General features: G+C 38.6%; 1 protein-coding gene across 1 annotated transcript in view; it reads right to left on the bottom strand.

The window, feature by feature from the left end:
- The window catches only part of cntn3b (contactin 3b), a 54,467-nt gene that overhangs the window by 21,680 nt on the left and 7,728 nt on the right, over nucleotides 1-25,059 (bottom strand). Inside the window, exons 3-9 of the mRNA XM_018699003.2 lie at nucleotides 23,049-23,184; nucleotides 11,733-11,908; nucleotides 6,627-6,725; nucleotides 4,170-4,373; nucleotides 1,927-2,029; nucleotides 1,387-1,571; nucleotides 828-961 (exon numbers count right to left, since the gene is read on the bottom strand). Coding sequence (XP_018554519.1) covers nucleotides 828-961; nucleotides 1,387-1,571; nucleotides 1,927-2,029; nucleotides 4,170-4,373; nucleotides 6,627-6,725; nucleotides 11,733-11,908; nucleotides 23,049-23,184 — 1,037 coding nt within the window. The remainder of the gene's footprint in view (nucleotides 1-827; nucleotides 962-1,386; nucleotides 1,572-1,926; nucleotides 2,030-4,169; nucleotides 4,374-6,626; nucleotides 6,726-11,732; nucleotides 11,909-23,048; nucleotides 23,185-25,059) is intronic.

Genomic DNA, 25,059 nt, shown 5'->3' with positions numbered 1-25,059 from the left:
GTAACAGTAACTAGTCAGTCCCTTACAAAAGTGATTTAAAAAATGAATGCTGATTACAGGGGGGGAGAATAATACCAAGTGTGAATACAATGGGCAGTGGATTGAATGTCATTATCCAGATGTATCCAGATACAGATGCAATGTTGATGCCAAGTCAGGATATCTCTGTCTCTTTTTAAAATCTGACTCATGTGAGTCCTCCAGTGTTATGAAAGCGCACTGCTAAATTGAGTACCCATTTAATATCATGAACAGTAGCAAACGGAATATGGATGAGAGATTGATTCAAGCATTAAAAGCAGTTCTGATACAGAACATGCAGTCGTCCAACAGGTAATAGCTTCTTTTAATTTTTTGATTCAGATAAAGCAGATCTGTACTAGCTATGTTACCTCATCACATCTCAGATCATTACAGACAAAATGAAAGCTGTGAAAAAGAAGAGTCATGATTTAGCTAAAAAAGATTAGTCAAATGTGAAGATGAGTCATAAATTAAATGGACATAGGAAAAAAGGTAGGGGAGCTGTTCAAGGTGCTGGGCTGGGGCTGACAGGAAGTGTTAGTGCCTTTCTGTCAGTCTGAGAGTTGAACATCATTCTTTTAAATTCTGTGTATTGATGATGGTGGCTAATGCCCCTAACTGTTCACTTAGTGACTGTCAAGGCCATAGAATATGATACACACCATTTTCATACTCATTAAATGATATCTGTCTCCATTTATTATATTTCTCCCCACATTTGGGGTTTTTCTTTGAACTTATCTGTTAAATCTTTTAACTGATCACCCATCTGCGCTACAGTGAGGAAGAAGAGATCTCCATACCTCAGCCACTGGCTCCCCATTTTTCAGCCAGCTATAGGACGGTTTAGGCTTTCCATTGGCCTTACATTCCCAGAAGAGATTTTCCTCAATGGACAAAGCCGTGTCCGTCATTGTCTGGAGCCAGTGAGGTTTAGCTTGAACAAAATGAGAGGATTACATTTCCAAACATGCGTTTTAATTATAGAGGCAGTGTACTGGTAAAGAGTGATATCAGAAATCATAAAGCAGTTAAAGCAGCCTTGCATTAAATCATCAAGTTCAAACTTAGCAAGTGGATGATAAACATGATGAAAAACACAGGTTTGTAAATAGGAGATGAATTTGAAGCCTATAACAGAACATCCACTTTTCACATTTGCAGCCAGGATCCATAGCCTATCCTGCAATTTCATGGTGACGTTAAGCCCCTCACGTTATAGACAAATAGGTTTTCTGTCTAACAAATGAGATTCTAACTGCTGCATGTTTCATGTCCAAATGTGGATATCTGTTACAGGCACACATTCATTTCTGTATCTCTACACGTTCGCTGTCATTCAATTTGAAATGGTTCACTGACCATGGAATGAAATACGACCCCGCACAGCATTTTTGCCTCGCCTATTCTCTGCCATACATTCGTATGCGCCCGCATCTTCCTGCTGGAAATTAGGGATTTCAAGGACGGCGTTTGCATTCTTCATTTTGACTTTGCTGGGGAAAGGGACACCGCTGGTTCTTCTCCAGCTTATTTCTGGGACAGGGCTACAAAAGAGGAACAAAAAGTTCCCATGATGGCAACTGTCAGTCGCTGTGATCAAAGTGTGATTAAGCACAGAAGAAAAGTAGCTACAGCAAAAGCCTTGTGAATTATTGTTACCCACAAATCAAACTGTGATTGCTCAGATTTCAGAAGTTCTTAAAAGAACTCTGATTTCCTCTCCCTTGTCTTTTCTCTCCCATGTCTTTTCATTCTGCGGCCTTTGCTCTACTATGGATTAATGAATCTTAGGCTGAGTAATGTTATGCTTGTCCATCCTTAAATCATCTTGAGTTGTACTAATTCATGCATGAATGTGCCTATAGCTTGTGTCACACGCACACAATAGGGCTGACTTACTTTCCCAAAGCGAAGCATTCCAGTTTCACCACCGATTCCTTCGCAGCTGGAACTGAATCAGGGAAATGAACTTCTATTTTGGGTTCATATTCACCCATTACTCCTACAAAAAAGAGACAATAGATGACAAGGTTTTTTTACATCAGTGATTAACAGCACACATTACACATGCTTTGGATAAAAGAGAGAGCAGCAACACAGTAGGACAGCTAACATAAAAGTCTTTACATGTATGGAGCAAAAGTGACCACTGAGGGGCTGGTAAAAAGGAAAAAAAAAAAATCAGAGGTGACTTATAAAAGATTCAGCGAACACATCAGGGAAAAGTCTTGCTTAGCAGAGATTTATCACCTGTGGCAATGTGACTTCATTTATGACTTTATTTATATTCACATCACTAGAAGGGGTCAAAGACTTCTTCGCAGAGATAGTAGTATGCCCTTTACTATTACCAATTACAACCCCACAGTCTGGCAGCAAGAACTGACTTGGGGTCCTGTGGACATTCTCAGATTAAAAGTCACTGCGTCTTCCACAGAGTGTGGAAGACTGTGGAAGATGCATTTAACATGCATGAGTATGGCTGCATCTCGTTCAACACAAACCAATATCCCAATCATCTAAATGCTTAGTTGTTAGTGATCTGTGACATGTTTGTGTATAGAAATGTCTCTGATAGATACAACACAGGAGTCATTCAAACACTAACTCAGCTCATGAAAGCTGACATTTTTGCATTTTATGCTACAAAGCAGGAAGACAAAGCCAAAAGGGATTATTCACAACCTGGTAACCCTGTAGGCACTCCGAGGAATAAGACGTAACTAATCTATGAAGTTTCTGCAAATTTTAAATAACACTTGTTCAGCTATTAGTTACAACTCACAAACCATTTATAAAGGGTGGCTTGTAGAGAGCAGTGCCACAAATACAGTGCTGACCACACTGTGTGACTAAGAAGAAAAACAGAACAGTGCAACTGCAATGATTTTGTGATTTGCTGGTCAAAGAAAGTTGGTTTAAATTTGTGTGTGTATATGTAAAACAAGTGGTACTATCTTGTTGAGCTACATTCAGTGAAATGCTATTCAACCACTTGTAATACATGGCAGTTACCTCTTTTGATATTGAAACTGGGCAGCAACTTTATTTGTACTGTAAACTCCATAAATAGCAAAGTTTTAAAAAGCTGTTGCAAATTAAAGGTTAAACCAAGCAACTGTTGATTCCTCTGTGTGTAATGACAATGTTAGCCAGTATAATATACTCAGCTGTGGCTAATTATCATTAATTCTTTGACTTGGCTACGGAACAAAAAAGAAATCTCGGCTGTTGTCCTGTTAACTTTCTGAATGCTAGCATCTGTGCTGTGCTTTAGGGAAGTGGAAATGCCACTCTATCATTTTCAAAAGAATAAGCAGTCTTTTTTTATGGCTTATAACAGATGAGCAGAGTGGCAATTTTTTTTCTAGATTATACAATCTAGGTCATTGGCTCATGTTAATCTCAGACAGCTAGCTATAGCAGTTAAATGAGCAGTTGTCAGAATGTACTCAGTAAAACTTTTAAGAACATCATGTCATCATTTTAACACAGCAAAAGCTCTGAACGGAGTCTGCCAATGTGAGGCAGTCTGTTCTGTTGGTCTGTGATGAAGCTAGCCTTAATGTTAGCTCAAACAGCTTAAGGACAGAGCTGTGAATGTATTGTCAGATGATTTTTTCATTATTGCCATAACTGGCAATATGAAGCTGTTCTCAAGCTCAATCAGTGTAACACCAATTTTACATTTCACAATCATACCTGAACATTATTTAACAATGTCAAGTATAGTAGTAGAGTAGTCTTTTAATAGTTCAAACAATGTGCACTAAAGTGGTCAGTGTTTCTGTAGAAGTTTACTTAAGAGATTGCTTTTCACCGACTGACTCTCAATAACAAACATTGCCACTGCATATATCATTATAAGATGTGTGCAATGAATGAGATGATACATTATGAGATGAAACAGCAAACTGATGCTTGCTCACAGCCACAGATGGGAATTATACTGAGATGAAGATGTAATAAACATGGACAGCATTACAACATTTATTTAAATGAAGAGTGATACATGATATAAAGGTAAAACTCAGCCTAGATTACTGTTTAAACTATATAAAACTTGAACAAAGCCAAAAATAATAATGAAAAGAGTAAGTGACAGATTATGAATGGATAGTGAGATGAACCAGTAGGATTACCATCACTTCTGAGGACCAGTGGTGTTGGAGAACTGAGCACCTTCTCCCTCGTGACAGTGTTGTTCACCACACATGTGTAGTTTCCTACATCTGAGGGCTCCACTTTAGCAATGTACAGACTCCCAGTCTCTTGAGAGATGAATCGCCGACTGTCTTGTTGGACAAAGTACGGGTATTCATTGAAGATCCATGCAAAGGCCAGCTCTGAAAAGGAATACAAAACAATTGTTACTGCAGTGCTGGTCTACTGCCACTATCTGTTTAAAGCCTGACCGATTCCACACATATTCTTCTCATGTCATGTCAGTGGCAGGGACAACTGAACTGAAAGAAATGCTGCGGTGTAAAAATGTTAGCATATCATTTTCCTCCCGTTATCTTAGTTTCCTTGGGAAGAGATACCAAGACTTGGCAAATGTAATAGCTATCAGTGCAGAAGTAATGGAAGACCTGAGGAAAGGGAGCGAAACAAAATGAATTACAGTGCGTCATTGGCCCTCCCCTGACACATGGCCTCCATTCCCCTGGTCCCTGAGCAACTTAGTTCATGGGAGGCACAAATGGAGGAATGGATGGACAGAGGGATAGGCAGATTGAGGTATGGAAGTAGGAATACACTGGCATGCCCCTACACAAGCAGCAGGTCTACCATAAGAAAGGAGAGACCTGCCATGATGAATTACCATGTCATCTTGTGAAGTGCACACTGCACAGACTTGCAAGACTGAGGAGGTGCTCTGTATAATCTACCACTTCGGAGGTGAGGGGCTCCAAGTCAAAAGGTGTATGCAGTGACTGGCATATCTGATGCCCCCCCCAAGGGACCCAGCCTCTCCACTTTGAATGAGATTGAGCGTCCGAGCTGGGTGCAGCGACGCAGATACAATGCTCCTTCTGATTAGGCAAGAAGGAGCCACAAAGTTCAGCGTCAGCATAACCTCCATCTGAACTATGTGGCTGTAATGAGAAGTGATAGAATTTTGCCAAGCAATTGTAAGTCATGGAAGGAGTGGGATTACAACGCAAGGGCTTTTATGCAACAGAAAAAGGGAGCTATATGGCATAAGAAAAGCCCTTTGAGTAAACAGTTGTCTTTGCTGGAGTACAAAGTCACACAATAAGAATTCATTGTGACAATACTATATTTAATTTGTCATCTGAGAGATGGCACACTGAATGTGGTAGTGGAGAAGAACAGTTTTGCAGCATTCAGAGTCAATGAAGCGCACTGAAAACCAGAAGGTTAGATAAAGTTCAGTCGAGTTCAAGGTTATGTAGCACATCAATACTTTCAAAATTCAAGATTGCCAAAGAAAAAAAGAACCAAAGGACAGAAAAAAGAGAGAAAAAGAGCGAGATACAGAGAGGGAGCAACAGGGCGAGAAGGGAAGAAAGGGACAGCAGGCTCACACTGCTTTACTTTCATTCACTTCAGAAAATGTGAGAAAACAGTAGTGCTACGGTTGCAGCAGCCAACCGCATATAAGCCTATGTCAGAGAGGAAAGCTGTCAAACCGTATTTCACACAGAGTACTCTGACCCATTATCCCATAGACCAGCTGTACAATGCACTGCGCTACAAACTGTTCTCTTGTGAAGGAAATTGGTTGTTCCAATGTGCAAGCTACTGTATCAAGAAAGAGACAAGCTAGGCAGCAGTCATTGTCCATGTTCTCAGTTTTCTGCAGAGTGGTGGGTTTGAAGAGTCTGTCTTTATCTCCCATTTGTAGCATCTCATTTATAAAACACTTTTTTTTCCCCAGTGGAAGAACTGAAGTATTTTTTGAATGTGTGGTATAAATATAAAACAAAAATCGGCAGCTGATTAGCTTAGCATACAGAGAGGAAACAGCTAGTCTGCATCTGTCTGAACGGAACAATATTCAAAGTAAATTCATAACAAAATCAGAATATGGCTATAACACCTGTAAAACCTGTTGCTTGTCCACTTTATTCAAACTTTTTTTGTACTGAATAAGCAAAGGACATAGCGTATTAATTAGTGAGCCTCTGACGCGCTGGTATGCAAATATTGTCAACTTTGGACAGAGCCAAGCTAGATGTTTCCTCCTGTTTCTACTCTTAATGCTAGGCTAAGTTAACCAGCTATTAACTGAAAAGTAGTTTCATATTTAATGGAAAGACATGAGAGTGGCATTGATCCTCTCATCTAACTCTCAACAAAGCATATTTCCTGAATTCTCAAACTATTCCTTTACTACTTAAAACAAAGAAAGAAAACCACCTGAGACTTGGTAGTATTCTGTAAACAACATAAGGGACGGATTATTAAGCATTAAGCATGTGTACACATAAATGGGTGTAAGAACAGATTAAGTTTGGAGTAAGGGAATAATCCTTTATCAAAGGTTGCCATGTGAGTGGAGGTAATTCCTATGAGTCATGTGTAAAAGATACAACAGGCACAGACACAAAAGTAACATTTGGTAAACTTACCTCCAGAATGTGCAGGTGGTCCACATAACAGAACCACTCCTTGGCCCTCACGGACATTGACAGCACTCCTCACTGTTTGGGTTTTGAAGTTATCAAGATCTGATGAGTCAAATAAGATCAAAATAGAATTAGCCTGCAGCTCAAAAAAGTAAAATCATCAGCAGCACAGATGATGTGTATTTCTATATAGTCTATATTGTCAAAGGTTTCTTTGAAAAGCATGGCTCTGAAAATAGGGAACATATGTTTCCCCAAACTCCCTTCACTGATTCACTGAGGCCTGTTTTTCATGTTATATTTTGAGCACTGGGACTTTAATAGGGCATCATTGATTGCCCTGGGACACCTCATGACAGCCTCCAACACTTTCAAAGGCATCTGATGAAATAGATGGACCTGACTTGGTGACGTTTGCCCTGCAACACTACACTTTAGCACAAGGAAGAGATTAGGCTGAAATAGGATAAGATGAGCAAGGGTGGAAGGAAATGCTATGTGTGGACTGAACAAACACAGGGGAGCGTGCATGACAAATGACAGTTTGCAGTGCCAGCAGCAATAAGTAACATCATTATTAAATGTGGTGTAATCTTGCACTTAAAAGCATTAGCTTCCCCATCAATACTCTCAGCACAATCTATCCCTTGCAAATGAATGAACAGTTGCTGGCAGAAAAGAACCTAAACCTGGGATGATAAACCATCCCTGGCTTCATGACTGATGGAGGGAAGCTGCCGCAGTCCGCTCTGTACTCTGTCTGCACCCTCTGGCTAACAGCCTAGAGTAAGCCTTCCAAACACAAACAAAAGAAAGTCAGTGTGACCGATAAGGGAAATTAGGAGAAGGAAGATTATGGAGAGAAGTGGGACAGAGTGTTGGTAAGATTAATGAGCAGCTCTCTGATGACCGCAGTGGAATCAAACAGAGCCAAGTCACGGCAGGACACCAAAGAGGCCACAGGAGGAGAGGGCTGACTTGAAGTGCAGACAGAGGCGATGTCCTTCTGATCTTACCAGGTTGTCTTAGTAAATACAGAGTTCATCTCCTAAAGACATTTAAGATTCTGAGGAGCAAGATTCACATACCCAGCTGACTGAAAAAGCCAGATATAGCAGCAGTTGAAAATTATAACAGCAACACTTTTGGAAACAGCAGGAGATGAATCAGAGAACTACTAAAATTACTTAGTGGACAAAGGAAAGAATGACCCCTTCATCCAGATCACGCAAAATGGCCAAGAGAAGGTTAGAGATGTAGCTGGGCTTGGTCCTGGAGGGGATACACTTCTCTTTTCTTTGGCCTCTGTGCAGAAGAATAATGGGCTTCACTGGAGTGAACTGACCACACACTGTAACTCTGAGAGCTAGAGGCTAAACTCACTGTAGCTGCAGTGATTCCTTTGTAAGCAGAATCAGTCTCTGCCATATAAGAATGGCTGGCCTAGAGATTACAGAGAGTGACCATTACAGCTCGATGATGATTGGTCTGGGCAGTGGCGCCGCTGTAGAGACATTTCCTGTTATATATTGTGTCCAACAGAGTTCTGGATTAAAGATACTTTTACCTGCTCCAGAGGGTTCACAATACAGCCCTCTTGATGAATGTTTACTATATTAAACAAAAATATCTGAAATCAATATTTGTTATAACTTGGGTATTATTTTTGTTACTTTGGCCACTGTCATTTATGATAATGCTGAAATCATGTCCAGAATGGGGAACAGTATGACATGACTACAACAAAGTCCAACAGGGTAAAAGTGGTGACATGGTTATTGTTTTTTGCAAATGGTTGTTTATTCATATATTCAGCAGACCTGTAGCAACATAAGCATTCATTTAGTCATGTTTATAGCCACATGTCATTGTAGTCATATCATGTCTATCCTTTTAGTTCTGTTGCAACATCTACTGACTCTAAAGCTCTACTATATTCACCTGCCAATAGCTAACTGTCCACCAGCTTTTTCATGCTGGGCAGGTGGTGCACAGTGGGGTTATTAGACCTTTTACATTGAAAAGAGTTGCCTGCTGCAGCTGAAAATGAGGCTGATAAAAGCGGTGCGAGTGAAAAAAAACATTAAAGTAAAAGTACAGTAAAATTCAGAGTAGGATGACACAATATTCCCCTCTCACTGTACCTACCCATTTGACCCAGTTGACCGCACAGACTGTATTAATGTATTAAGGGAGCTGTATAGGGCAGCCGTGCAGCTAATTTGCCTTACTGGTTACTTGTGGTATTGCAACAGAAAATTGCCTGTGGCCCAAGAAGCATTTTCCTTTCCTTTTTCCTACTTTTCATAGACCACCATTATAAAACAGATAATCTACAAAAAACAAACAAACAAAAAAAACTGTTACGGCACCTTCAAATGCAAATATGGTGATTTTTTTACTCTGTATCATGACATTTCAAATAATGACAGTTTTGTATTTGCAAGTTTCCCAGAGCCTAGCCTTTTCAATTTTTAAAATCCATGGGATTGTGGGATTAAGTGGACAGGATTATAGAGAGTAACATTAATGCATATGTTCAGTGGGCTGCACATCTTGGAGGCAAGATGTACATGATGTATCAAGAAGCTAGAAAACTTTTTTCTGTTTCTAATCTGGACAAGTCATTATCAATCAAATTTTTTTAAGTCTAGTATTCAGTTAATGCACCCTTTGTAAACTGTGGTGTATATTTACAACACACAGCTTGGGGAATTGATTGTCTCTGTTTTATTTCCAAATAAGTTTGACTAGCCTAAGAGTGCTTATTTGTAACCTATCAAATTTGCTTTAGGAATGTCGCCATGTTCTCAGCTGTCAGAATGAGTACAATGTTATCATAACTTATAATAGTGGTCAAAACTATGAAAAAAACACCCAGCTTGTGTAAAACCAGAATGTGTCTTCAAGGCAGAGTAAAAAAATATTACAATAATACAATGCACTCACTGAACACTTAGGAATGCGATACCAATACTGGGTATTTCCTCCCTTTGCTCTCAAATCAGCCTGTGACTGTGTCACATCGTTTCTGCAGATCTGTCAGCTGTGTATTCATGCTGCTAATTTCCTGTACTGCCGCATCCCAAAGGTGTTCTCTTGGATTCAGGTGACTGGTTGGTTAGGCCATGTAAGAACATTAAAGACTTTTGCTTTGGGACATGTTGTATTATTATACTTGAAGTATCCATTAGAAGATGGTAAATTGTGGCCATAACTCAATAGGCTGTGGCATTCAAATGATGACTGATTGTCTTAGGGGCCCAAAGTGTGTCAAGAAAACATTCCCTACACCAATACACCACCAGCAGCCTGGACTGTTGACCTGAGGCAGGTTGGGTTCATGCATTCATGCTGCTGACGCCAAATTCTAATCCTACCATCTGCGTACTTCAGCAAAAATTAAGGTTTATGAGACCAGGCTATGTTTTTCCAGTCTTCAACTGTCCAGTTTTGGTGAGTGTTTGCCCACTGCAGCCTCAGATTTCTGTTACTTAGCTGACAGGAGTGGATTCTTACGTGGTCTTCAGCTCAACTGCCTCAAGGTTAGACATGTTGTGCATTCTAAGATGCTTCTTTGCCCACCACAGCTGTAAAGACTGGTTATTTGAGTTATTGTAGCCTTTCTGTCAGCTCCAACTGGTCTGGCCATTCTCCTCTGACCTCCATCATTCAACAAGGCCTTCTGTCTGCTCACTGGAATGCACCATTCTGAGCTCTGAAGACTGCTGAAAATCCCAGGCGATCACCAGTTTCAGAAATGCTCAAACTGGCTGATCTGGCACCACCATTTTCACTAGGTTCTGCACTGTAACTAATCCAAAACAGCTGCTATGAGTCTCTATATATACATATATATTTTTTATAGCCTTATCTTGTTTTTATTTTGCCCTTACTTGTATTTATGTCTTTCTGTCTTTTTCAATCACTTATGCTGCTGCAACAATGTAAATTTCCCCACTGTGGGACTAATAAAGGATTATCTTATCTTATCTTAAAAATCATGCCACAACATCAAAGTCATTGAGTTCAAACACCCCCCCCCCCCCCCCCCACACACACACACACACACACATTCTTATTTTTGATTTAATAAATATTGAATAAGCAGGTGTACAGATGTTCCTAATGCTCTGTGAGTGTGTATTAATGCTGAAAATTGCATGTTTAATTGTACACATTATTTTAATTGATTTTATTGCAAATGTGAGCTGTGGGAGGACATGTTAGCTTATAGTGGGTGCAGCTGAAGGCAAGCAAAGCAGCAAAGAAGGCACAACATTTCTATCTTAGGGCAGTGGCCTCATTACACAGAAAAACAGAGTATCAGCCATGCTGATCTTCAAGACCTCCCTAACTGTGCATTAGGCAAGACAATAAATGTCAAGCAGCTCTGTTCTTCACCCGGTCCCCACAAGTGAGATTCATTACTGGGCTATAGGGATAATGGCAACCCATCTCCTAAGAGGAAGCAAAAGGCTCTCTATCCTTGGGACATGATCAATAGTCAGCAGGCTTGATCAAGAGAGGAGAGGTGCCACTACAGTGCTTGTCTGGAAGGTAGGATCCCACTCCACAGCATCACCTGCCTTTTGTCTTTTAAGCATTGGGCTGGCAGAGCAGCAGACAGCCTGTCACTCCCTGATCTGCTTGCAATCTGCTGTATATATTATACATAAAGAAGTGGCTGGTGATTACAAAGGTACAAACACTTCTTAAGCACTATTTGTGTTCATCCGCTTTAAAGTCTGGATCACAGGGGCTGCCATATCACTCGGCAAAATATGAGTCAATTCGGACTGAGCATAGATGCTGTCAGAGTTGGAACCACTAATGAGAATCAATGGAGTTGTGAGGCAGTCAGAAGCTGCCTCACCCACTGTGTTTGTTGCATCTGACATTTCATTCGATTACCATTTCCCCTCTCGAAAATCTATTCCCAGGCAATTTAAATGAGGAATCGGAATAATAAATGAAGAAAAAAAAGGCCTGGGCCACAAGCATATTACACACATGTCAGGCTGAGATACAACAGATACAAGAGATGCCAGAGTGTCAACTGTGTCAGAGCCATGCCAGAAACGTGTTAACAATTGTGGGATCACTTACATGCAAATTGGAGGCTGGCTCTGCGGCTGAGGATGGAGCCCCATGTGTTGAAGGCTGTGCACTGGTACACCCCAGTGTCTTGGTCCTTGTCCAGGTTGCTAATGATCAGGCTGCCCCCAGACATGTGACGCCGGTAGTCATTCCCCAGATCAATGAGTGTTCCGTTTAGTGACCATCTGGAAAAACGCAAACACAATCAGTAGCTGAGCCCCTTGGAGACGTGTGCTTGCAGTGTTTTCACAGAGATCAATTTGATCGGTCCGCCCACATCATGCTGAGAAGATAAAAGGTGAGTAATAAGAGTAGGGTTCAGTATTATTAACAGAGAAAAGTGGATGTTCTGAAAGTCCCTTCCAGCAAGTTAAGAAGAAAGAAAACATTTATTGACACCGTGAACAGCTACAGCTCCCAGTTTTCATCAGTTTGACTTTATTTAAGTATTTTATTTTGCCACTATTTCAGGCAAAATTCCAAAACTTGATCAAATCTGCTGTGGTGCATATTTATTTTTCTCCTTCTTGCACAGTGAAGTAGCTTTCATTTCATCTCAGTTTTATTATTTCAAGGAGGTTGTGCTTTTGGTCCAGTTTGTAAGCCAGTTAGAAAGATATCTCAAAAAACATGTTAACAGATTTCAATTAAATTTGGTGGTAATTTAGACCATGGGCCAAGGAGCAAGTGTTTTTGTGCAGATAAGAATACAGGAAATTATGTTTCATGCAGCAGTAGAAAACATAATAAGATATTTTACCCAAGTAAAAGTGGTAATACCACAAAAAATTGTATAAATAAAAATAATAATAATATTAGTATAAAAAATAAAATTATAAGTTTTATATTAAATAATTATAAGAAAATTATAAATTATTCAAAATCTTACTTAAGAGAAAGTATGCAAGTATTATTTGAAAAATGTACACAAAACATAAAAGCAGAAGTAGTAATAGGCCAATATCTGCCATTTTTTAAATATATTGTTTAGGATCTAACTGTCACTATGAGCAAGTTTTTTGTTATTTAGCTCAAAGCACCACAGTGCTGGTGTAGTCTTGTTTCCATTTGTTCATCAATCACTGCACGCACTTGAACGAAAAATTAATCCCATGACTGTATCTCCACTCTATATGCATTTTAATGTGAATTTGAATCCCAATGCAGATTAAAAATGTCTTAACATTTTGTATCATTGAAATTACAAATCTAAAGGATTGTGCAGCCTTGGTAGAGTTATGCTCTCTCTGAGTGATTTCTAATTAGTTTATGCTTGTGCTTTTGTGTTTCTGAATTATTGCTTTGACACCTTCATATTGCATTGTCTACAGACCATTTCCCTCAAGGAAAGGTCACGAGATACTCTGTCATGCAAGCTGAGTTTAGGAAGTGACGGCTATTAATCACAGCTACCAGCAGAGACAAAACACTGAATAATGTTCCCGCTTAACTATGAAAACACTTTATATCTCATTCTCTGAAATCTACTGTCTGTCAGTCTGATGCCGACATATATGAAAGATATAAACTGAGTGATACCTATATAAGAACTGGGGGGGGTAACTTTATCTCAGAACATTAACACAAATGAAAAATTACTTTTCCTTATAGAATCCGACAAACAAAGTATTGGAATGCTGTGTGTAAATCTGCCTTAGTGACAGGACTGTGAAATGACAATTCCAATGATAAGGGGAAAAAAAATCAATGCATTTTTTTCCCCTTCCAGGCAAACTAATAGGCAGTTAGAATGATGCTTCATGCAGTCTTAAAGCCAGTCATGGCTCTCCCTGGTTTCCTGCCTGACAGACTACAAAAGATGACGCTGTCTTTCATCTTGTAGCCTGCATTATTCATCTAACAGTCTGTGCCAGTCACTTAATCTGACTGATTTTGTCACTGTTCCAACAATGATATTACTTTTAAATGCTCTACACTTGTCATGACAAAGCTAATCTTTCTATGAAACAAAAAAAAATAAAAATAAATATATATATATATATATATATATATATATATATATATATATATATATATATTATATATAGGATACATAGGATACATACTTATTTCTCCATTTGAATTCTTGGATTATTGTATGTGCAAGAGGGGAGGAGGTTAAATGGGAAAGGATGAGAAGCTAGTTAGATTTGCAGCCACCCAGCATGATTGAACTTAATGGGAGAGGAAGGTGGGCAGCTTGGACCAATCACATACCCCTGGAGCAGACGGCTGCCCGGGTGTAATGGTGTCTCGTCACCATCAACACAATCAGTAAGGCCACCTACGTACTCTTGCTGCAGAAACACCTGAGACAGGCTCTGATATTGGAAGACATGGGGAATCTGTTATCACAGAGTTTATTAGCTATGTGCCTTTTTCACGTGAGTGCATTTAACAGGAACAAACAGGCTGCTGTCACTTTTGCACAGACTGATACTGAACTATTTAAAAGGTAATTTTGAAAGAGAAATGCAGCTGTGTGAGTCTTCACTGTGACTGACCAGTTGTGAGCAAAATAATAAACCTGCACTTGCAACTTCTCACCTAGTGATAGTGAGAGCTGAGCAAAAAAATGTGAAGCTTCACACTTAAAATGTGAAGAGGCATCAGCACATTACGCTCATCTTATATACCCAACTTGGCTGTAATCTCTTTATACCAAAGGGATGAGACAGAAAACACTAGTGACGATGTGCTCTTTCGCTGCACTGGGGGATTGTTTGAATTTTCATCAGATTTTTAAATTTGACATTTTAAGTGGGCAATTTTCCGACCAATGATAATACACAGTTCCATGACTTAATTTAGGCAATTGGGGTGAATATCAGCCTCAGTCTCTGCTGTAGCCATTCTTTGAGCTCCACCTCTTACACCCACCATCACTCAAATATAGGGAATTCTACGCAGATGACTATATTGCGTGTTTCTAAATTTACCTTTTTTGGGTCGGCAAAACACAGGACTCTAACACAGGAGAGAACTGTTCATTTCCCATGTGAAACCATCAACATTGTTTCTTTTATCTTTGACCGTTCCACAACCTTAACCGCATGTTTATTATTGTAACCATGATGACAAAGGTCCTCTACCCTTAAGGAAGTACTTGTTTTAACCCAAATTGTGATTGGGTTAAAACAAGTACTGACAAAAAGGTCTGGTAGGCCTGCTGCTTGTATGTTTCTACAGGTCATATTATTACCATTACATACTGTTGTTACTAATAGGTTATATCAGAGGGTAGGGACAAACAAACTATATGGTTGTTAAATTTGGAGGACCTTTTGTAATTCTAAATGCTCATACATTAATGAAGGTTAATAAACCATAAAGTAAGAAATTGTAAATGTCCGTACGTCATTCATGAGGGGTTAGGGTTCTAATGTAAGTCAGTAGGTGCAAATTTTAATGAGATGCTATAAATGAATATAGAGGAATCTAAATAGCCAAAAAAAAACAAAAAAAAACAAACAAAAAACAAACAAAAAACAAGTATCTAAAGGGGGATTTTCCACAACCTGGCAACTCAAAATTTATTCTAATTAATGACTAACAATTGACCAATAGAATACCAGTGAATGATTCAGCATTAATATGGCCAGATAATTTGAGTCTATATAATTCTTACTCTGCATTCAGATAGCAGTACAAAATAGTGACCACACTATCTAGTAGACTTTACTGTGATTTCAGAAGATGTGAGTCTTAATTATTTATAACCAACCTCCAGCTGCATTATACTATATGTTCCTTCCTGTTCTATAACCTGGTGGTTCAAAACAGGCAGGTTGGGACACCCCAAGGGCCCCCAAGACAAATGTTAGAGATTGTAGAATAATTAAAAGAGTAAGACATAAAAAAATATATATTCTGTTACACAAAACTACAGTTTTTCAAATTTGGACAACACACTCTCCCCACTATAATTCCTTCTCAAACTCAAACTGCTCCAGTAAGACAGGTGAGTCTTTAATGTTAGCGCAGCCCAAACTGAAACACAGTGGATCTAACAGCACATCAGGCTGAGAGGAGCTTACAGTAAGTCCCACAGAGTCCAGGGGAGAACAGTCCTATTTGCTGCGTTGTGCTGCAGGCGCGGGCTGATCTGAGCATGCTCTGAATGAACTCCCTGTGACCTTGAGGTTCACATCAATTTTGCATGAGGTCTCCTCATCAAATAGACTGGGGATTGTACTGCAGCACTGGCTCACCTGGCTTTCCTTGAGGCCAGACACCCACAGAGACGGCAGTGACCACACAGACCACATACTGTTCACACACGCGCACACACACACGCACACACACATGCAGAGCCTTAGAGCTGATAATGGAAATTCAACTGCTGACCAGGGTACTCTCTACAATTATGTTTAGTAGGTTATTGCTGCTGCTTTTTAATAAATTGATGTTCATTTGGCTTGAAAGCCAAATGTAACACGATAAATATTCTTAAAACCACCCTGTGTCAGTGTGAGTGTTTCTGTGTGTGGGGGTTTGTGTATGTGTGTGTGTGTGTGTGTGTGTGTGCATATCAGCTTTAAAAAAAATCCTGTTATTAGTGAAATGCTAACAGATATACAGTACTTGGCCACAAATGTATACACACTCATTGTCACAAGCATTTGTCAGCAGACATAATTACATTTACCATTGCAATTTATAGTCTGGATATGATGTTTTTATTCAGATTAAAAGTAAAGGAAGTAAATAAATGTTTATTCATCAAGAACCAACAGAGTAAAAACAAAACAAAACAAACAAAAAAAAAAACATCAATGTCCATAGATCTGCCCTCTAGAATTCAAAAACATAGCTGTTATTTCAGCCTACAGTCCCCTATTTTTCAAGTTTATCCTATTGGTTTTAAAATGATCTCATAAGCCCAAGGGTCACAGAATTCTCACCCTGTAAAAGGCCAAGTAACCCTCCAAAAGATAAAAATCAATTCAATTTGAAACAATTTCTACATCCAGCACCGTTATCTGGCTCTATGCTGCAACTGAATTCATAACCAAAAAACACAACATCTTCTAATCACAACCTCCTAAGTCTATTTATGTCCCTGTTACTCTGCACCAACCCTTAAACAAAGGTAGAGTCATACATCTGCCTGAAGTCACATTACATGATAGCAGACGCCAGCCAGAGTGCTTTTTTATTCCCCCTTTCCAATCACTGCTGTGCCCTTGATCCTGCGTTACAGCACATTCATAGTAAACACAGTGACAGGTGTATTCATAAAGCACAGCTCTGAGCCCTGGAGTGCGCTCTGGTGCTACACTGGACTATTTGTCAACTGAAGAACTGTCATGGTTCTCGTTCGTATATTCGCCGTGTCACTGAGTGGGCGAGGTGAAGGTGGAGCAGAGCGTCGGAGTGTTGAAAACAAAATCATATGGTGTGGAGCTAACAAGCAACCGTAACTCACAAGGGTTATGAGCACAGACACAATGACAACTTGAATTCTGTTTTCATCAAATCTGCTCTCTGCACTGTAATATTTAAATCAACTAGACAGAATTTTCAAACTTGTCAGACAGCCTATTAAAGAACTTATCAACCCTCATATCACTGTTAAATATCACCAATCTGTAATTTTCACTCTATTACAGGCGCAATTATGTGAGGAAGTTTTTATTTTTAGGTTTCAGTTCCACTCTCCATCTTCCTGCATTTTCCAGAATGCCAGTCTGTATTGCATTCTGGTCTGCTGGGTCTTTTTCTCTGATGGATTTTTCCATGTGTGATTGCTGAGCATCACTGCAAACTGATGAGTCTGTAAAGGCTTTAAAGCTCTCATTCTTTGATTGACAGCTCAACACTGACACTGCTACTGGTTAATAATTATATATATATATATATATATATATATATATATATATATATATATATATATATATATATATAATATTCATTCTGTCAATCAATTCCATGAAAAGATCTAAAAACACCCAAAAAAGAAAAAAAAAAAACCACCAACAATGAATTGATCCTAATAATAAATACGTTCTGTGCAGCCAAAATCTGGTGTATCTTATTCCTCTGAGTCATTGAGCCCCATTGTTGTCCAAAAACGATTAAAACACATCAGTGAGCTGCACGGTTGCACTGGATGACATGTTCCTTTTTTTCCATGAACGTGGGCGCTGTCATTTATTTTGAATCGATCCCACATCCACCACCCTGCTGCTGTAAAAACCCACTAGTTCACGTGTATATTATTTCAGGGCAGAAAATAGTCCCTAATAAATGTATTATTTTGTCCTGTTTGATAAAATATACTCTCTCTATATATATATATATACACACACACACACACACACACACATATATATATATATATATATATATATATATATATATATATTTTATCAAACAGGACAAAATAATACATTTATGTATTTTACTGTAAAGATCTTTCATTGGGATTTTTGGATTTTTTAAAAAGTAGTATATTGTAATAATGCTCAGGATTTCATCTGAGAAATGGGTGTGATAATGTATAGTTGTTAGTGTATAATATACATGCTGTCTAAAGAACAAAAACATATAATTGCCCAGTCCACGTGGACTGGGCAATTATATGTTTATGACACAAAAAATATGTTACCACACACTGTATTATGCTATATGTCTATGACATTGTGTACGTTTGGCTACACTGAAATGGATTCAGAAAACGGCTCAAGAAAATGTCATGGATACAGATAATGGTAATGATAATGGTTATAGTAATAACTAATAATTCAAACAGTGTTGTGATTTCAACACTGTAGGATATGAGGGAAGGTGAATCACCCAGTTCTAAGTGAAATGACATGCTCAATGCTACAAGCCCATTTATGGCTCCCCGACAAGGTTAACATCATCTTTTCTGACAAATTCAATATTGGGTGGCCCAATTTTCTGTATGGATATTAAACCAAATGAATGAATTTCTCTTTCTCTAATAGCTGCAGTAACTGAGGAAATTAAGCGCGCAGCTCTGAATGTAATACCCTCTCACTTGGCATATCTAATTATACAAATACTGTTCGTTTGCAGGGTGTAGGCCCATGCACAGTTTGTAGACTGAAAGTCACAGCATGACCACTTCCTACAGGCATTTTTTTTTCAGTCTGTTCAGACATTTTGAGGTTCTAATTTCACTGTTAGTGAAATAAATTGCCAAGAATTTATGCTTTCTATTTTATCACCAGGACAAAATAAAGTCCTCTCCTTGCCCGAAGGGAAACAAGTCAAGGACAATCAGTGTCAGAAAAACTGATGCAACCCAAATAAAGCTCAAAAAACAAGTCCTTCCTCAAAGTAGAATTAGGGGCACAAATCTAGTGTCTTTAAAAGCATTACCAGAAATGTCAATCCACAGTGGTAAGAGATTGCTCACTCAAACATCAGTTCCTCCCTTTAAACCTGGTCTAAGATTTTTTATTATTCATAATTGGGGGCACTGACTCCAAGCAGTGGAACTACTGACCTAGATGAATATCACCAGTGAGAGATGTGTGTTGTTTTGAAGCTGAGTACTCCTAAACTCCAGGTACCACAGTACAAAAACACTAAAAATGTGCAGTGTAACAGAATAGCCACACAAGACAAGCAGGTTGGCATTTCTGTAGCTCTATATGAAATCAGGGAAACAGAGGAGGCAGTAATTTTATCACTAAATGCCCTAAAGATAAATAGAATAGTTCTGTTGTGTATTTTTTTTTTCAAATCTTAATATTAACGTTACACTGTAACACATTACTGTAAATTTATGTGAAAATATCAACAGTTTAATACTGTTATGTTTAAATAGAGTACATTACGGTACATTTTTCTCAGCTTTTACAGTATACATATTATTTACGTATTTACGTATATTCGCTTAAATGAAAGAAAACAGTACATTACTGTATTTTTCATTTCATTTTTGAGATTAGAGTCAGAGCCAAGACACAAACATCACAGGGGGACGCACACTACGCACAAGCTGAATGAGTACTTTGTCAGCTAACATTAGCCACTTCTAAGTACTGGTCTGTGAAGTTGCTAAGCGGGAAAAATCCTTCTCCTGTGTCTGAAACCATAGTAAGAATTTAATAGCGACTTTTCAACTCCTGTTTCAGTGGCAGTTTGTCACCGCAGAGGAGCTGGACCTTGGATCCTGATCCTCCAAAGTACAGAGTGAGTTTCACCTTCTCATGTTCACATTACTTTGCGTTATGTTAACGTTTGCCAAGTCCATGTCTCTAAACAACTTGGCTCGGTTTATGTAAACAGCGGCTCTTTACTGTGAATGTGGTGCCTGAAGAGCTTGTTAGCTAACATTAGTTAGCTAGCTAAACTACAGTCAAAACGTTAATTTCGGTTGAACTGTTACTGTGCTTGAAAAACTGGACTGTGTTGGTTGAGGCTGGGGGCGGAATATTCAGAAAGGATTATTAATATAATACAGCTGCTGTTCAGTTGTAGCTGGTCTGTGGTCTGAATGTGTTATTTAGCCTAGCACAGAATGCTAATGTCAGATAGAACTGAAGGGAGCTAGTAAAGGTGCTCTGGTAGAACCACCTCTGTTTACATGTTCTGTTCAGACTCAGTTTTCTCTAATGCCTTAGTTGTGTTAACTTTCTACATTTTCAGCATGTTTCCATGTTTTTACCTTTTACTTATATATCATCCTTATGTATGTATCATCCCTGACTCCCTAAGAACTTCCAAAACTGTTAAGGTTCAGGCATCACGAGTGTGTGATGGAGTCCAGAATAAATCTGTACCTTACAATACACCTAACATGCCATGTTCACTTTGTAGTGCCAAGTGTGATTCACTGACTCAGTCTTATTTCTAACTGAAAGTAATAAAGTGCTGCATTGACTTGAGCTAGTTATGGAGGAGTGTGGAGGGACCAACATGGAGTTCTTCAAGAACAAACCCACCACTGCACATGTCTGGGAGTCCTGTTACTGAGTCTAACCTGCTGTCATTCTGCACCATTCAACTGCTGATGACTCACTTCTCTGAGACCCTAGAGGAGCTGATGCTTTTTGCAAGTGTAAGTCATGTTTTTTTGTTTTTTTTACATTACACCACACACGTAATGCAGCAAATACTCATCAGTTCAGATCAGTCCATGATCAATATAATATTAAAAATACATTTCTCATTTTAAAACAACAGGGCTTCTCTATCAATCAGTTTCCTGGGCATGGTATCATTTCTAGTGTGGCAACAGTGGTTTCAATGCTGAAATGGGTTTCTCTTTTTCTTAAGTTTTAGGTGAAACAACGGGAAGCTGTTTTCACCACTGAATGATCAGCACATCCAGTCAGCTTTTCTGTCCAGGCTTGCCTCTGTCTTTTCTACTACTACAACTTCAGGCATTGTGTAATTCCTAAAAAAAGATTATAAAATGTATCACTTACAGCTAAGATAGTAAAGAACAATGTTGTTGATAGGAGAAAATATTTGTTATATAAAAGATTTGTTATTATTATCTCAATTAGTAAACTTTTTTTTCACACCAACTCTTGTGTTTCAGGTGGTTCAATGGGATAAATCCAGAGAGAGGTTCCAAGATTGGATGTCGCAAAGTCACCCAGAAAAAGATGACATCAGTCAACCCTTATGTCTCCAGTCTACTAAAGAAATGAATGGACTTTGAGTGGGACTTTATATAAATCAGTGAACACACACTCGCACAATAGTGTAATGGTCCAAAAAGATACTTTGAATCTGTGTTATTCGTCTTAAAAGTTGAAGTTTACTTTATGTATTAAAACATGGTGTTTTATAGTAGGACTACTAAGGAGTATTTTATCAAATCACAAATCACAAATCTGTAAATATACATTGCATCTTGTTAAGTGCAAATATCGGTAATTAACTGCTAATCCTTTCATCAGTATTTTACTGTGAAAGAAAAAATAACAGTTACTGTAAATTTTAGCAACAGCAGGATACTGTTAAATTTATAGTGGCCTGCTGGCAAATCTAGCTGCCAGTAGTTTACTGTTATTTTACAGCAACCTGACAAATGTAAGTACAATATCAACCCTCCTCTTAGCTTTGTTTTGCTAACTGCTGTCTACCCTACTGTGTTCACTAGTTAGTCACTAACTGTCTGTCTGCTGCAATTAATGACAGCAGTGAAACTACACTGAAGTGTGTAAAACTAAAATAGTGAGCTAAAAGACACAAAAGTACATGTATAGCCACTAGGAGCTGCAGAACTAGTCATAAATCTGTGGATTTGTGGGTTGTGAGCCCTTTTATATTACACAATCATTAGATCCATTGTTTAGCCAATACAAAATATTGATTAGAGCAGCTTTAATATGAGGATAACATGTTACACTCTAGTAATGATAGTCTCTGCAGAGCTACTTCTGTAAAATTACCCAGAACTGTGCTTGCTCAGCTCAGAAAAAAGTTGCAGATCCTATACTGACAACACCATTTCTCACTATTGCATTAACACCACAAAGAACCCGAAAGAAAAAACCTTAACAACGATCGTGAATGTCAGAATGCTCTAAGTTGCGGGTGAAATAATACAAGCGATGGTTTCGGCTTCATCCTGGGATAGCTCAGGTTGCACAATAAGAAGAATGATACCCCCTGCTGCTGTGGCTGGACCATGTTTTCAGCGCAGACACATTATAGGAAATGTAAGCATTTAGCGGAATGTCACTCACAAGGTTATTGCCTCTCTCCCCCTGCTTGCTGTGCATCTACATGGTGCTGACCAAGCTCCGAAACACAATCTACCACAAAAAACACACCGCCAGCTGCCATTTTCAGGCAGGCTCCCTGCACCGCCAGGGAATTGCCAGGGAGATATCAAAGGATCTGTGGTGCAAATGAGTTGCTGGAATCTCCTTTTCTCTACTAATGATTTCTTAAGCCATGCACCATATTATAAATCATCAGCTTCATCCGTACCGTGGCTTAAATCTTATCATTAATAAAGTTAACCTCGCTCATATCCAAGGTGTTGGCATATTCATCAACTGCAGTGGCGACTCTGTGACTCCAACTCTACATCATAGCTTCAATTAGAAATGGATGCTCAATTAAGCAGTTGTTCTTTGAAGCCTGTCTTTTTGTTAAATGGTGTGTAATCTCTCTCAAGCATTGATGTCCAGAGAACAGTGTTCTTTAACAAATCAATAGCAATCAGCATTATCGGTACCCTCTTTCATTTCCGTGGAAGCGGCAATGAAGATTCACAAGCAATTAAGCAGCAATGGATTTTCACCATGTGATGTGGATCTGGAGCCAAAGCAGGTAGACAGTTGAGCTTATGCTTGAGGGGAATGTAACTTTGATGTGGTAATTTACCTGTACTGTGGAGGAGGGCTCCCTTCTGCCTCGCACGTGATAGTAGCTTGCTGGTCTGGGGAGCTGATTGGTAAAATGAGGTCACTTGGCTCCGTCCTCCATCTTGGCCCTTGAAATATGACATCCTCTGTACAGGCTAGGGAAAGGGGAGAAAGTCTGTAGTAGTACAAGCCAGGAAAAATTGTCATTTTGACCTTAGAAACTACTAGAAGAATTCAGCAAAAGCACTGTGAGGACGAATAGTTAATCTTGCTGAAAAACAGCACCTTTCTGACACTGTGTATATTACTTTTTCAGTATATAGTATATTGTCCCCTATTCCCTGAACAGTGTTGCTTTTTCCAAAGAAAATCAAAGGAATGCATTAGGACAATCCCCATGATGTGTTGTGCACATTATTTGCTTATATTTCTATAAGTAAAATAAATTCCATTTACCCTTGTTAGGCTGCTAACTGCTAATCCATTTCCCTGTGTGCTGCATTTTTTCTGATGAACCAAATGATGATGAACAAATGAAATGGTAGAGAAAAACCACTAACCATGGCAGTTGTGTGTATTTATGTGTGTATTCCAATTTTGCATAGAGGGCCTGTAAAGTGTCTTTCACTTTATCATGATAAATCATAATATTGTAAATATGATTAATCTCCTCCCTTCAAAACTCATATATAAAAATGCAAGGAAATAAAAAATACTGTAAACAATTCATATAATGTTTTGATTATTGTGAGAATATTTAGCAAGGTAAGCTGTTTGAGATGCTTTAATGCAGTTACACTGAGTTCACATACCGAAATGATGCAACTTGACTGAGGTGTTCAGTGTTAATTACTTGCCAGGAACAATATCAAAACCATAGATGTTAATAATTAAGGGCCAAAGTTGAACACTCAAGTTGAACTCTGATGCCAGTTTCATGTATTTGCTCAATAATTAAACTGCTGCTAAAAGATTTTTTTCTAGTTGTTACTGAAATTTATGTAGGGTAAAGTCTCAGTCTACTCTGAAATTAAAGCACAGAACAAATAATAAATAATAAAAAAGGAGTCATGGAATCTTAAATCCTAAATTTAATCAGAAAGTTTTGACTCATTCTGAATTCACTACTAGGGACTTTTTTAAATAATAAAAATGACTGTTTGGAAAATTTACATGTTTACACTGTTACAAAAGTAATGTGCACACAAATGTGCTGCACTTGTTGGCTGCTTTGTTTCCACCTTCTGTCCAGTTCATCCCCAACCATCTCCATGGGGTGTAAGTCTGGAGACTGCTGGTCTTCCATCATTCCATTATCTAGTTGTTTTCTTCTAATGTTTTGGGTTATTATCTTGCCAACAACCAACCAGTCTGTCTTCCTTTGTTACTTGACTTTTTCTCATCATTCTGAAATAGGTGTTCTAAAACTTTGGACCGGTGGTGTATTGACTCCCTTTTAGTGACAGGTTTGATAAATAAGGCAGACTGATCTATTTTCAGAACATCTATGTCATACTACGCATGCACTGGTTAATTGAGGCCATAAGGATGTACTCATCTGCCAGCAGCTTAAAAGGAAAGGATGCGGAACACAATCTGGTACTAAATGAAAGCGGAGTCAACAGACGGTCAGAGTAGGCCTAATTAATATCCTACTGCTCACAGACTGCAGCATGTGGCTAGCAGTTCTACATGTGGTTTTAACCGGTAATAATATGTCAAGCAATCAGCACATATTTTACTGTGTGACAGGTTGAGAAACAAGATAGGGCAATGAATCACAGCAACTTTTAGTGGTTGTCTAGGGACACAGAGAAAATTGAATAAGCTTTTAACCAAACTACAGCCAAAAAAAAACAAAAAAAAAAAAAAACAAAACAAAAAACAAAAAAACAAAGTTAAGTTTAGGAGGAATCTGAAACACAGTCAAAGTCATTTCAAAAGATTGTTGTAGAATGATCTATTAATAAATGATCAAGCAACTACTATCACATCAAATTTATTCAGCTTTGGTTTAGCAGCCTCTCCCT

This window comes from Lates calcarifer, linkage group LG12, assembly GCF_001640805.2.
Source record: "Lates calcarifer isolate ASB-BC8 linkage group LG12, TLL_Latcal_v3, whole genome shotgun sequence".
Classification (NCBI taxonomy): Eukaryota; Metazoa; Chordata; class Actinopteri; family Centropomidae; genus Lates; species Lates calcarifer.
Note: the sequence above shows the minus strand (reverse complement) of the source record. Positions and strands in the feature narration are given on the sequence as shown.